This window comes from Chanos chanos, chromosome 11 (assembly GCF_902362185.1).
Source record: "Chanos chanos chromosome 11, fChaCha1.1, whole genome shotgun sequence".
NCBI lineage: Eukaryota > Metazoa > Chordata > Actinopteri > Gonorynchiformes > Chanidae > Chanos > Chanos chanos.
In genome coordinates, this window is record NC_044505.1 from 3128815 (window position 1) to 3144808 (window position 15994).

Below are 15994 nucleotides of genomic sequence, written 5' to 3' on the forward strand. Positions count from 1 at the left end.
ACTGTCTTAGGATGGCAGTAGACAGTCCTTACTGCTGGGGCTTTTGGAGTGTACTCGCTTTGCTCTGAACTTCCACATGCATAGCTGACTCATCTAGACAGAGCTTTTCAGTTCCGATTTCTTCTGGGCTGCATATTCAGCTGTTAGAAACAACTAATGTAAACTCTTTTTTTTTTCCCCCTCAGAGGGTAAAAAAATGTCTAAGATGACAGACCGGACCAATCACATCAACATTCAGATGGTGCAAGACTTGGGCACCAATGGGACGGCCGGGCCAAAGGTTGTCACCACGGGAACCGTAAGGCCGCTGCACGGCGCCACGGTCAGCTTCCATAACATCAATTACAGCGTGGACCTAAAGAGTGGGCCCCTCTGCAAAAGGAAAGTCATCCACAAGGAGATCCTGGTGGACCTCAGGTGAGCCTTTACTACACCTCTGAATCCAGACTCGTGAAAGCTAAAAAAACGTTCAAGCTGTTCTTCTGCCGTCATCCATCTCATCAAGTTGAACGGTCCTCTTGAGTTTACCCCGTGCTTACCACTGCATGTCTCTGATTTCTGATTGGCCGATGAGCACAGACACCTCTCTACCTGGTAGAAACCAGCCCAAATCGAAGAGGCATTTGTGAAAACCACCAGCATTTTGGCTTTTGAGTACCAGAGATGAGCAGGGTCTAATTATGAGGAGAGAGGTGTTTGAATTAAAAAAAGATTCAAGGTAACACTTAAGCAGTATCCTAGATGCTCTGGGTATTTACGACTTAAATTGGATTCAGACTCTGAATTCTGGTTCAATAATTCATTCCTTCAGAGTGGAACAGGTCCATAACCTGACACATCCCGTAGGTAGACCATGATATTGTTACTCAGATGATAACTCATCAAGGCATTGGTGAGAATGGTTCTATAGAGAATGAGATTAATGTTTTAATGGTTTTAGATTGTTATTATTCCTCAGTTTGTGTTACTGGAGGAGGTAATTGAATTAAGATGAGGGAGCCTGCTGGTTTTGGACTTATTTTGTGTGTGTGTGTGTGTGTGTGTGTCGCTTAGGCCTTTAACCTGGGTGAAATCCGGCAGTTGTGCCAGGTAGTTTCCATAAGCTCTTTAAGAATTGTATTTGCTACTCATTCTGTCTGTCGAATCTCAACATTTCTCATTGATGGACGTGGAAAAGAAAAATGTCCTGGCATCTGACTGAAGAAAAGGCAATGGTCTAATGGTCCACAGAATCCCCCTAATGAACACCATCTCAAACCAGCCAAATCTTCATTCATCCGGCTCATTGGAGACATCCTTTCTTTGTGAATTAATAGTCTATGCAAAAGAAAACATTGGAATTACACTAATGATACTTGGATGCGTAGACCACTTGGAATGATGGCCAGCGAAAAAAAACCCAAAAAAAAAAACCTCTCAGTGTTTTTTAGCTGATTGCTTTTAAACACATTTGACATTTCCCAGGGCAGAATTTCACACACAGTATTTTTTTTTTTTTTTCCAGGGCTTGAATCTCTATAGTGTTAATTATATGATATTAAGCATGGTTTCCTGCGCGTAATCTCTTCGATACGGCGGAGAGAAAGGCTGCCAGGGGAACAGATTTAAACGCTCTCACGTGATGGTCCTCGGCTCGAAACTTTGGCTCTCTTCGTATTTTACAGCACTGGCTCACTTAGGTGTGCCCAGCGTCATCTTTGGGCTGAAGAAAAGAAAAGTTCCTCTTGTGAGCCTTTTTTTGGGACTGTAAATTATTCTCAACTTTTATCTAAATGAAGTTTTATCTAGTCGTTTAGGAATTATTAGGTTGTTATTATTTTATTTATTACTCATGGGCAGCCGTCGTCCAAAGGTTAGCGAACCGGGCTCGTGACCGGAGGGTTGCCGGTTCGATTCCCAGGACCGACATCCACGTCTGTGTGCCCTTGGGCAAGGCCCCCTGGGCGCAAGGAATGCTGCCCACTGCTCCTGCGTCTGGTGTGTGTGTGTTCACTACTGGTGTGTTGGATGGGTTAAATGCAGAGGACAAATTCACTGCTCACTGTTCACAGTGTGTGTGTGTGTGTGTGTGTGTGTGTGTGTGTGTGTGTGTGCGCGATCACAGAGATTTGGGGTACAATAAATTGTACATAATATTTTTCTTTTTTTAGGAATGATCTCTAGGATCTGCTTAATAACAAGAATTTTCAAAGTAACAAAGCACGTTTGATGCTTTGTATTGTAATTGCCGTCAGCATGCCGGGATGAAGCAGAAAAAAACCCATGAAGTTTAAATGTGTGAATATAAGGAATGTGAAATATTCCTTTCCTGCGTCACCGTTCTGCTCCTGCATAATTGTTCATCTGCCTGTTTGAATTATCTGTTGGAGAAAATGAGCCTTCCCCAGTGCTATTTTAGTTTCTTAGTGTCTCACACAGGGTAGGCAGGTCATGCCCAATGCATGACTAAGCTTTTTGACTGCTTGGCAACATACCAAGTCACGATAACTTCCCACCTGCACCAGACAGGTGACACGACACTGTATTTACACGCGATGGTTTGGTAGCAAGTTTATACAACATTTATACAATCGTTACGTAGGCAGAGAGAAATGTGAGTGAAAAAAAAGACTGCACACAGATCAAGGCAAACGTTTCTTTCAGCTGTCAAAAACCAAGCCCTTTTTTTGCATTAATAATTAGCCCTCCACCATGACTGCTTAATGCACTTTGCTATCTCACCTTTATGTAAAGTGACTTGCATTGTGAAAAGCTGGATTATACAAGACTCGGTCCACAGATGGCTGAATTGTTCTGTTTTGTGTAGTCCTCAGTCACTGAAGGCTTCAAACTTCATTTTGTTTTCAGCCATCGTGGATTTAACCTGTTAAAACCTTTCAAAACTTTGACTTTGTCAGCGATTAATCCCTTCTTTTTAATTAACTCATCAAAAAATCCAGTTTGGGCAACGTACTAATATATTCCAACAAATCGCAGTTTTGAGATGAGTTTTATGTTTTTGATTTCTTTGTAAACGAGTTCTTCTTTGTGTTTGTGTTTATTAAAACGAACATTCTAGGCCTATCTTGCAGCAACCGCCTTGATGAATCGTCAGAGAAAGAAAGAAACAAACAAAGATCAGTCCTCGTGTATATAAAAGGCACTTCACACAGAACGTAAAAACAAGATGTTTATTTGGCGCTGTTTGTCCCACAGGCTCCAGCAAACACGAGCGTTTCTTTGAGCAAACTGGGTCATGTGAACCTGACTTTTGCTCTTTTTTTTTTTTGCAGTGGAATCATGAAACCTGGATTGAATGCTATTCTGGGCCCTACTGGGAGTGGCAAATCTTCGTGAGTACATCCTCAGTCAAAATGAATAAATTATTATTCATGTAACTACACTGTGTCTGACTTGTAAAAAATGCATACGACTGCACATTAAAAATATATTATATACAAAATCAGGAGTGATCTATGTTGTAGAGGTACAGTTTTTTTTTTAAAGTTGACTACAAATAAGCAACAATTGGCTGGACTGCCTTTCTAACCGAGAAAGCTATGATTTTATCGTTTTTGTTAGCATAACGTGATATTGGTATGAGTGACTAATTTTATATTCGGGCAGTTTTCTGGACGTGCTCGCAGCGAGGAAGGACCCGGCCGGTCTGTCTGGTGAAGTTCTGATCGACGGAGCTCCACAGCCACCCAACTTCAAATGTCTGTCAGGCTACGTCGTCCAGGTAACCGTAGTCACCGGACGCCTTGGCAGCTCGAGCACTGGTCTTAGAGTAGACTTTTAAAAATTCTTATCTGCTAGTAGTCTTGAATTATGTCTTTGATAATATCATTGCTTTCAGATTAAAGTACTGATGTGAATGTTTTGGCCAGTAGACCTGTGTGTTCCGACGGGAATGTTGAACTGAATCTTACCCTTAAGTGTTCTGTCTGGCAGACCTGACCTTAGCTTTGTTAGTCCTGATTCTTTATTCTGAACATGAATGTTGGTGTTTAGTCTGGAACTGAGTTCAGAATTGGTTCTCTATCTGATTCTTGTAGTTCATACCTCTTGCAAAAAGTCTTGTCCAAAAGTACTGTCCAAACATTGATGCTGAAAGTTCACACAAAGTGTGCGTGTGCGTGTGTGTGCGTGCGTGTGTTTTGTTCAGGATGACGTGGTGATGGGCACACTGACAGTCAGGGAGAACCTGCGGTTCTCTGCAGCGTTGCGTCTCCCCTCCACAATCAGTGAGATGGAGAAGGAGGCCAGAGTGAACCATCTCATTCAAGAACTGGGACTCAGCAAAGTGGCCGACGCAAGAGTAAATGCACAGTGTCGCGCTCTCTCTCTCTCTCTCTCTCTCTCTCTCTCTCTCTCTCTCTCTCTCTCTCTCTCTCTCACACACACACACACACACCCACACCCACATACAAACCACAAACTTTAAAGGAAATACCCACTAACCTCCTAGGTAAACTCTAGCTTATTAAATTTACCTTACACACGCACAGAGTTTAGACACTGTGTGTACTTAATGTTGTCACAGTGTCAGTTAACGCACACACACACACACACACACACACAAACACCCCAGAAACCAAGCTCAAAACTCCTTTCAGTAGTTTAATATTGTAAAATAAACTCTCCCACACTGGTTTAAAATCTCTGCAAAAACCCTGAATGAAAATGTCTGGATTGTCAGAACATTGTCTGTGTGATGGTGTGTGACTGTATATGAATAGTAGTGTGTTACTGTATGTGAAGGGTAGTGTATGTGAATTGTAATGTATGGTTTTATGTGAATGGTCGTGTGTGATTGTATGTGAATGGTAGTGTATATGAATGCTAGTGTATGGTTTTATGTGAATGATAGTGTGTGACCGTATGTGAATGGTAGCATATGGTTGTATGTGAATGGTAGTGTAGGTGAATGGTAGTGTATGTGAATTGTAATGTATGGTTTTATGTGAATGGTAGTGTATATGAATGGTAGTGTGTGATTGTATATGAATAGTAGTGTATGGTTTTATATGAATGGTAGTGTGTGACTGTATGTGAATGGTAGTGTATGGTTTTATGTGAATGGTATTGTGTAGTTGTATGTGAATAGTAGTGTATATGAGTGATAGTGTGTGATTGTATGTGAAAGGTATTGTGTGGCTGTATGTGAATGATAATGTATGTGAGTGGTAGTGTGTGGTTTTATGTGAATGGTAGTGTATGGTTTTATGTGAATGATAATGTATGTGAGTGGTAGTGTATGGTTTTATTTGCATGATAGTGTATATGAATGGGAGTGTGTGTGGTTCTATGTGAATGGTAGTGTATGGTTTTATGTGAATGATAATGTATGTGAGTGGTAGTGTATGGTTTTATTTGCATGATAGTGTATATGAATGGCAGTGTGTGTGGTTCTATGTGAATGGTAGTGTATGGTTTTATGTGAATGATAATGTATGTGAGTGGTAGTGTATGGTTTTATTTGCATGATAGTGTATATGAATGGCAGTGTGTGTGGTTTTATGTGAATGGTATTGTATGGCTGTATGTGAATGATAATGTATGTGAGTGGTAGTGTGTGGTTTTATGTGAATGGTATTGTCGGGCTGTATGTGAATGATAATGTATGTGAGTGGTAGTGTATGGTTTTATTTGCATGATAGTGTATATGAATGGCAGTGTGTGTGGTTTTATGTGAATGGTAGTGTATGGTTTTATGTGAATGATAATGTATGTGAATGGTAGTGTATGGTTCTATGTGAATGGTAGTGTATATGAGTGGTATTGTATGGTTGTATGTGAATGATAATGTATATGAGTGATAGTGTGTGATTGTATGTGAAAGGTATTGTATGGCTGTATGTGAATGATAATGTATGTGAGTGGTATTGTATGGTTTTATGTGCATGGTAGTGTATATGAATGGCAGTGTGTGGTAGTTTGCAGTGCTGAAACAGCTGTGTTTGTGTAGGTCGGTACTCAGCTGATCAGAGGGGTTTCGGGAGGGGAGCGGAAGAGGACCAACATTGGCATGGAGCTGATCATAGACCCCTCTGTGCTCTTCCTGGACGAGCCCACCACAGGCCTGGACGCCAGCACCGCCAACTCTGTCCTCCTGCTCCTGAAGAGGTGTTTTACACACACTCACACACTCACTCACACACACATACACTCGTGCACAAACACACACACACACACACACACACACACAAATACACTCATAAAAACGCAAATACATACATGCATTTACATTTGTGAAACTTTGCAACACACACAGTCGCGACCACATGTATGACAACCTTACACACTATAGACAGATACTCACATTTATTACATGTTTATTTGCACATTCACATGTAAACTCAGTGCAAGCTTTCACATACACACCTACATCCCTGCACACATATGCAAACTATGCTTTCTTTTATTACAAGTGCTTCCTCCACGTGAGGGTTATGAAAGACAACTGTCAGGATATTGGAGCTTCTGTGATGCACCCTGGAGGCGTGTCTCTATTTAAACTCTGCTCCACCTGTTAAAGACCTGCCCTCTCTCCTCTCTCAGGATGGCCAATAACGGACGCACCATCATCATGTCCATCCACCAGCCGCGCTACTCCATCTACCGCCTCTTCGACAGCCTCACCCTGCTGGTCAGCGGCAAGCTGGTGTACCACGGCCCCGCCCAAAACGCCCTGGACTACTTCGCTCACATTGGTACGCAGCGCACACATGCACGCACACACACACACATGCACACATGCGCGCACGCATGCACACGCACGAACGCTCGCACGCACACACACACACACACACACGCACGCGCACACGCGCACACACACACACACACACACGCACGCGCACACACACACACACGCACACACGCGCACACACACACACGCAGTCAAACACTCAGCCGCGAGAACAGAATTCGTCACTGATGACTAATTATCTCTAATTATTTAGGCTCAGAGGGGATTGTAATAAATAATTATAATAAATAACTAATTGTCTCTACTACAAGATTATACTGAATAATTCGATATAGAATTAAGATGTATAGTGGACTTACATCTAATATTGTAATGTCTGCGTTTACCCAATTAATGATACGTAATTAACTAACATGTAAATTTAAGAGGAATTATTTTGTCACTGTGTTAGAAGCATCATATCCATGTAACTGGTTTGCTGCTTAGTGTGTTTGTTTATGAATTTCTGCACCAGCTCAGCAGCTAGTCTATTGACATTGTGCAGGCTGTGTTCTGTAGCCATGAATGGTTCGAGGCTTCCTGGAATAAAGATTCGAAAAAAAAAGTATTGTCTTCATGCATAGGTTTGATTATCGTGACTATAGGCTGATGATTAATGATTGGTATCCAAGGTTACCCCTGTGAAGCCCATAATAACCCTGCAGACTTCTTCCTGGACGTCATCAACGGAGACTCCATGGCAACCACAATGAACAAGACAGAAAACTCCGGAGGTACTGGCCAGTCATTCGCTCTTACATGTAGAAAAAAATTATTCAAATTGTACATTTTTTAAAACTCATTAGTGGTAAAATAGTGTTGCCCCATATTAAAACATGTCAAAAAGCAACAAAGAATTGACTGATTTAGTGTATATTTGATTGAAGAAGAAAAAAAAAAACAGAAAAAAAAGATGGTTAAGTTAACTTCATGAGGCAAACTGTCCCCAATTCATGCCACCTTTAATTTCCATTTACTCAGTCTTGTTTTATTCAAAAAAACTGTTTAGACAGCTTGTCCTGAATCAGTTGGTGTGTTTGTCTCAGAATAGTTACAAATTGGAAATGGGTTGAGTATGAGCTGACCCAGGATCAGATTGTTCATGTAACAGACTGAACCCTCTGTCCTCTTTCTGATAGAGCTCGTATTCGAGGAGCCCAGCAGTAACAGACAGAGCATTGAAGACAGGCTGCTAGAGGAATACAGAGACAGCAGCTACGCCCGTGAAACCAAAGCCGAACTGGAGCGCATCGCCCAAGGCAGAGACTACACCACCAGGCCCAAGTCACGCACCGTCACCTACAACAGCTCCTTCTTCCACCAGCTCAAATGGGTGCTGAAAAGAACCTTCCGGAACTTGATGCTGAACCCCCAGACGTCCGTTGCACAGGTTGGTGCAGTCGTAGAACAGTTGGACGGGTCTTGCAAAAGCCCTCGGAAAATGTTCGACACTCTGACATGGAAAGCTCTCTAACAAACAAAAACACGTGTGTTAAGATTTTCAAAACTCTCCTCGATCCTTCACGTTCTGACATTTTTATTTGAGAAGTTAGGGCAGACTTTATTTGTTTTTCTTATGCCTCATTCCAGGTTTTGGATTTTCAAATATGACCTAGTGTGCGTTTCTAATAAGCCTCTGTAGGGGCTGTATTTTAATGTCCATTAATTATAGATCCATGCAGCTTTGCTTTGGGTATACAGGTTTAAAAAAAAACACTCTACGGCTCTCTCTGTACCACTTCATACTCACAGTGGCGAGGCATACATGTCTGTTTGGTGCCAAACGTTGAGACATGTTGCACCAATTTGCCCCCCACACCCCCACCAATCCCTCATCCCTCAAAGCTCAAAGCAACAGAAAAAGAAAAGGAAACACATTTTTGGGATCCTGTCGCTATCGACCTTATGACAGGACTTATCTGGCCCTGACTAAGTGACTTGAGAGTAAAACCTAGTCTTAATCCAAACCTCTAATCCCATCATAACCCCACTGCCTCCCTCTCGCCAATCCACTTTCCCCTGCCCCCCCCCCCCCCCCCCAGGCCCCTCCGACGAGGGACATTACCTCTCATTAGCCGCCCATGCCAGTGAAAAAACTCTTAGCGGAGCCCTCACTTTAAGAATTGTTAGCAGCTAATCGGGACCTCAGATAAATTGGGCTAATCCGTGGAGCCGGTGCTAAGCGGCTTTGCATTGACTGTTGTGACCCTTCTCTTGCCCCCTCGCATCAGGATCTGAAGTGATATCATATCTCGCTCGAGGTTGGGAGTTGGGGGGGGGGGGGGAGAAAAGTTCCCTCGGGGGTGGGGTGGGGGGCAGAGCTGTCACCTGACTGGGGCCCTGGGGGTCTGTCTGCGCGGCATGGAGGCGACAAGGCTCCCACATGAGGGGCGAGAAGGAATGAAAGAAGACAGAGGGAGAGAGAGAGAGAGAAAGAAAGAGGAGGTTAAAGGAGAAAGAAAGGGGTTGGGGGGGGGGGCTATTTGCTTAGCCTTTCACCCTGGGAACCACGTTCACACTGCCCGGACACTTGTCAGCCTCTATAAGTCGTCAAGAGATTAAAACATGACTCTCTCCCTCTCCCTCTCTCTCTCTTTCTCTCACCCTCTGTCCCCCTCTCTCTAGAATCGTGCTCTGTCTCTCTCTCTCTCTCTCTCTCTCTCTCTCTGTCACTCTCTCTCTCTCTCTGACACTCTCTCTCTCTCTGTCACTCTCTCTCTCTCTTTCATTTACTCTCTGTTTCTTTAATGCTCCTCCTTGCTCCTCACTTGCTGTTTTTGTCGTTTTCCTCCTTCCTCTCCTTCTCCCTCTCTCTCTCTCTCTCTCTCTCTCTCTCTCTCTCTCTCGCCCTCACATCCTCAATATGTCTCAACGATAAGCCAGTTTTCCATCAGTAACCTGGTCTTTAAGGTGTACAGAACGTGAAATGCCAATCACGTCGACGCCAGCACTTTGACAAACACAGTTGAAAGATGATGTGAGAATCAGACTAGATTGTTCTCAGTATTTGTCTTATATGAACTATAAATTAATAGACCGGTACTCTGAGCTTTGTTTTGCTAAGCCTTGCTAAGTGTTAAGTCTCGCCTTCCAAATTATACGTCAAAGTCAAAGCTAGGTTATCTTTGCAGAGCCAATGTTATTTTACATTTGACCGGATGGTTACTGGGACTCTGAATTTTAAGTGTATGTATCCTCAGTCTTATTCAACTGAAAATGATGAAGATAATCTGCGAAAAGCTGACTCTGATGGTGTGTTTTTGGTGCTGACATTTCCCTTCTTCCCTCCGTTTTTTAGCTGGGAGTCACCGTCTTCTTGGCTCTCATAGTTGGTGCCATTTTCTTTGGAGTCAAGGACGATCAGAGTGGCATTCAGAACAGGTCAGTGAATCACCGCGTCGTCAGACTCGGGTTCACACGCCGTACACTTGGGATGTGTTTTCTTTGAGGGTGAGACTGGAACAGGTTTGATCCAGAGTTCTCTGTCACTCACTTCCAGAAAGGGACAAAATGTAACTGTTTTAATGGAAGAATACTTGGTAGGACTGCGGTTCACAATCAAAGAGGAAACACATCAGACAGAGTGGTTCTGGTCAGGAGTGATAACTCACAAAGGTTCCTTTTTTAACAAAATCAGTCACTCACAACACAATCAATCATTTTGGGTGCTAGTCCCAAATACAGGACAGATAATGGAATCCAAATATACAAGGAGTTGCAAATGACTTTCTTTCTTTTTTTCTTTTTTTTTTTTTACTTATCCATCAATTTAAACGTTACCAAAACCATGTGACATTTTAATGACCTTTTATCAGACCTTTAGAACCGAAGGGGCGAAAACCCGACACAGTAATCCTGTATGCTCTTACCCAACATTGACGTGTTTAATGTTCTGCTGTCCGTGGTACACGATGGCACGATAGCGCAGGCGTCAGACCACACGGACGTGCGATAAACAGTATGACGGGAGACGGAAAACCTGTCCATTAGCTTAATCGTGCTTTTCACTTTATTCGATTGGACGAATTACGGCGCCCGCCGACAGTCCCGAGACGTGAGCTGGAGCACTCAAGGAGAATTCGTCAGCGGCTGTGTTACCGCAAATCCGAACTGGTTCGTTTTTTTCGCCTCGCATGGCACCCCAGTCTCCAGCAGCCTTTAACGTTACTAAGCTAATTGTCTGTGGAAAGAGCTAGAGGTTCCATTAGCTGCTAATGGGGAGAGTGCTTTTCACACTAGTAGTCAACTGCAGGATGATGTGGAGCGCTGCTTTAACGCATACATGAGTCTATTAGGCTTTTAGAAACAATTACAAACTGCTTTTTTCTCTTTTCTCTTCGTTTTTGTCCCCTCTTTTTTTCCCTTTCATCAGCTCAGATAACCAAAGCTGAAATTTAAAGGCCCGAAAAGGTGACACTTTTTTAATTAAGCAAATCAGTATCACTGTTTTTTTTCCTCATTAAATATAACTGAGATGGAAAGTGAAATTCAATCTGTCCTTCTGACTGGATGCCTAGATAACTCTTAGGTGTTGGATCTGATGTGATTGTGCTGTTTTGCATGTGCTGTAATTCACTCATGTTACTACTATGAAAGTGTGGTCTTTTGTCCAAGTCTTTTCCATAAGAATGAGTCTCCGTTCTGGAGAAGCTGTCAGTCTTTACAGTAAAGGGCTGTTCTGTTTCCATTTTCATTATCACTGTATCAATAAGAAGTCTGTTCACACAAGGTTGCCTGTCATTTTGCCCCGTGCTTGTTGACGAGAATACTGTTTCTAGGCAAATTTTCTAACAGTCATGACAAATCAAATTCACTGTTTTAAGCAACTTGTTGAAAAGTTTTGTCCAAGATTTTGTTCTGCAGTTTGGGAGGACAGGTTTAAAGAAGCGTGTGTCAGCAAAAGTGTGTGTGTGTCTCTCTCTCTCTCTCTCTCTCTCACTCCCTCTGTCTGTGTGTTTCACAGGTTTGGTGCTCTTTTCTTCATCACTACCAACCAGTGTTTCAGTACACTCTCCGCTGCAGAACTGTTCATCACAGAGCGAAAACTCTTCATGTGTGTATGACATCACACTGTGGTCCTGTATTTTAGGATTACATGTGTGTTCATCTGAATTCATGGTTCTGACATGTACATATCTATATGTGTGTCTGTGCATGTGTGTGTGTGTTTGCGCGCGCGCACATGTACATGTACATGTGCATGTTATCATGAGTTTGTATGCATGTGTGGGTATGTTTGTGTTTGTACTTGGATTTGTGTGTGTGTACATGTGTGTGCATGTGTGTGTTTGTATGTGCAAAGCAAGTTCATTTGTATAAGGGTGAGTTTGCGTGTGTGTGTGTGTGTGTGTGTGCGCGCGCTCGTGCATATGTCCGTGTGTGTGACCGTTGTTGTGTGTATGACACTGACTCTCGGTATCTGCTGTCTGTCCTCAGACACGAGTACACCAGTGGATACTACAGGGTCTCTGTTTACTTCCTGTCTAAGATCCTGTCTGACATCATCACCCTGCGTACCATTCCCGCCATCGTCTTCACCTGTGTCGTCTACTTCATGATCGGTGAGAGAGAGAAAAAAACACCCTCTGTTCTCTTTCACTGAAATATTTAACCTTAGCACCTTCACTCACGACTACAGCACATCATTCTCAGTCAAAGTCACCTTTTCTGTGCTGAAACTCTGTGGGGTTTTGTTTTGTTTTTTTGTTTTTGTTTTTTTTTTAGTGGAGAAAATGTGAACGTTGAGGTTGTTTTCACGATTGGCACATTCTTTATGTGTCTTTTCATATTCGTGTTTTCCTGGAAAGCGCTGATTGTATCTGAGGTTAGATGGTGGAGGCAGATATGGTGGTGACTGAAATTCCGACCTCACGTGAACAGGTTTTTGATCCACATGCAAACTCAGAACCATAAAGCCACAGAGGGAAGTTTTGTATTTGTATTTGTATTTGTATTTGTGTAGGGTGAACAGGATAGAGCTGGAGTGGGCGGGCCCAGTGAAATGTAACATCTTTAGAATAATTGGGTGAAATTGAGGTGGAAAAAGCCAAACAGGAAATGTAGGATGGGTGTGTGTTTCCATTTGTGGTTTATTCGTTCAACATGCCATATAAGTTCAATCAGACATGTTCAAATAGTGTTTGTTTAATGATACTGCTCTTTGTCTACACGTGCCTGTGGGTATCGTTGGTCAGTCTGTTAATTGTGTGTAGCTGGAGGGAGTTTGTATTATAGACTCTGCACAGACTGCAGGAGAAGAAAGTCATTCAGTGCTTAATTTTGTTCAGGAGTATGTTTCAGATCACAGTCCTGTCATAGTTTCAGTCAAATGAATTGAATGTGACTCGTGCAAAACTCAGTTCCGCTAAAGTTTGTCACGACTGCCGCTTCACAGAGTAACACTGGGAAAACCGGGACACAAACACGTCTTTCAGTGTTCAAAACTACAGTTTTCAGGCAAATGAAAGGGGAGAGGATTCCATCCCTTCAAGACACAGATCTACAAAATCCTAGTGTTAAATGTGTGAGAATAAACTTGTTTGTCTGTGTCTGTGTATCTGTGTGTGTGTGTGTGTGTGTGTGTGTGTGCGTTTGTGTGTAGGTTTTAAGGCCACTGCCTCGGCATTCTTCATTTTCATGCTGACGGTGACGCTGGTTGCCTACACGGCAACGGCCATGACCCTGGCCATCTCAGCCGACCAGTCAGTGGTGGCCATCGCCAACATCTTCATGACCATCAGTTTCGTCTTCATGATGGCAAGTTCCCACCAAGTTCACACTGATTTCACCTCGAAACAGAACTCGAGCAAAACTCTCACTGCTGCGCTAACATTTATTTAGTTCACTTTCCTCTGTTTTATCCAACCCTTGTCTTCTGACAAACTTTTTTTTTGTTGAATATGTGAACTGTTGTATTCATTCATTCATTAATTCATTCATTCATTTTCTGCGCCTCGTACCCTAATTAGGGATGCGGGGAACTGTCTCATTGTATAATTCATACTGATGTTGAGAGGGATTTTGAACTAAGAGAACTGCTGTTTCCAGGCCCCTGAATAATAGATAGTAATATTACAGTAATCATGTCTAGGGGTTTACTCCTGTCAATGTGAGTATGCAGCTGTGTAGCAGTCAGTGTGCGTTTGTGTGGATAAGGGTGTGTATACATATGTATATATTTTTGTGTAAATGTGGTGTGTGTTGTGTTGTCAGATATTTTCGGGTCTCCTGGTCAATCTAAACAGCGTCATGGATTGGCTGGCCTGGCTGAAGTATTTCAGTATCCCTCGCTACGGACTCACGGTAAGAATCTCGATCCATCTCCACTGAGACAAAAGAAAAAAAAAAAGGTTACAAGCTGAACTGATTAAGAATATATCTCCTACTAGTTCTGATTCTAATAAAGAAAAATCAATGAAGTCATGTTAACAGTGCCTGAGTTTTGTAAAAACATGTTCATTAAGTCAAGGATGTTCTGAAGTACTGCTTTACTTAATGGGAACATTGTTGAGGTGACTTAACTTATTCTCTGGAGAGGAAAACTATTTTTAAAATAGTCTGGAGTATGAAGGCCTCTCTGAGAGAGGTTGGAGTGTGTGTGTGTGTGTGTGTGTGTGTGTGTGTGTGTGAGTGGGTGGGGAGGGTGGGTTTATGTGTTTGAATGCATGCTAATGTGTGTGTATGTGTATATAGAGGTAATACATGTAAGTGCAGTAGTGTGTGTGTGTTTGTGCAGAGATCTTGTGTTTGAATGCGTGTGTGAGAGAGAGAGAGAGTTAAAAGGCATGTGCTGTGTGTTTGGTGGACAGGCTTTGGAGATTAATGAGTTTGTGGGACTGAAGTTTTGTGAGGACCTCCCTCCCTCAGCTGGCATGACTGCTCAGATAACCAATGGCACTGGCGGGCTTCAGGGACTGACGTGAGTGAGAGACACATTCACCATCACACACACACAATCACACACACACACACACACACACACATCATCATCATCACACACACACAATCACACACACACACACACACACACACACACACACACACACACACACATCATCATAATCACACACACACACACACACACACACAGTCTATGAGTGTGTTAAGTCTTGATAACTTCAGAAAATGTATAAGAGAAGCAGTCTTAACCACAAACATGTAACTTGATTTATGTACTTTTATTTTAGCCTGTGCTGCATACATTCGCCTTATATGCAGCACTGTCTGGGAGATATTTATCTTCTTTTAAAGGTTTTAATGGTTTTCACTAGATCAGTTCATATTACTGTAAAAGAAGCAAGTCTTTAATGCAGTCTGGAAGTGGGAGCTATATCTTCTCATTCAAATACCTATCTAGTGCCACCTAGTGGCAGGAGCATTGAATTACAGTGTAATATTTTTGATGTTGTGTAACCAGACACCGGTTCAAAGTGTAGAATCAGTGCCATCTGTTGAAAATATGGGAGCATTGTTGCACCTGATCCTAGACCAGCATATCTGCACAATCTCTGTCAAGTCCATGTAGGGGTAAAATGCGGGTATGCCTCCCATCTTCTCCTCCAGGTGCACAGGTGAGCAGCATTTGGAGTTCCAGGGGATTGTATACACGACCTGGGGTCTGTGGCAGAACCACGTGGCCCTGGGAGTTATGACCATCATCTTCCTCATCATCGCGTACGCAAAGCTCCGCTTCCTGAAGAAATTCTCCTGAACCGTTCAAAGAGAGTTTGTCGTCTTCAAAATGTTCTCCTTAAACTCATTGTTAAAGAAAAGCGTGTGTGTGTGTGTGTTTTTAAAAGTCTGGAGGGACTAGTTATAGGACATGAAGTTGTGCTTCTGAAGGAAATGGAGGTATGTAAGAGTTATAAAAAAAATAGTATCACATTTATACATAATATTTGTTAATTTATGATTTGGAATCGATTTGCATCATTTTCTGAAGCTGTGTGAGAGACTACTGCTGTTTTTTTGACTGTAGCACTTCTCTAGTGTGATCTGAAGTTATATTCATTCAAAATGATCCTTATTTTCATTTAAATGATTGACACTAAGTAACAAGGCTGTATATAGTGAAAAAAAGAATCACGTTTTTGTACTGAAATTTTGTATCTTTTTTCCAAAGCATTTTTTAATATATGTATCCGTTACTGGAAATCAAACCATTTTATAAATGTTTCCCAGTAAAAACAGTCTGGTGTCCAGTGTGTTGTATAAATCTGTGTAATTTAAAGGTGACTGAAATAGGGTTGAGGTTTTAACACTGAA

General features: G+C 42.3%; 1 protein-coding gene across 1 annotated transcript; it reads left to right on the forward strand.

Moving 5' to 3' along the window:
• The first annotated feature begins 205 nt into the window (after positions 1-205).
• Positions 206-15440, forward strand: LOC115823992 (ATP-binding cassette sub-family G member 2-like). The gene is made up of 15 exons (XM_030788049.1): positions 206-417; positions 3273-3332; positions 3607-3721; positions 4148-4300; positions 5951-6108; positions 6544-6695; positions 7363-7464; positions 7870-8120; positions 10029-10111; positions 11694-11783; positions 12167-12291; positions 13332-13486; positions 13943-14032; positions 14539-14648; positions 15293-15440. The coding sequence occupies exons 1-15, from the start codon at positions 206-208 to the stop codon at positions 15438-15440; spliced, it is 2004 nt and encodes a 667-aa protein (XP_030643909.1).
• The last annotated feature ends 554 nt before the right edge of the window (positions 15441-15994 follow it).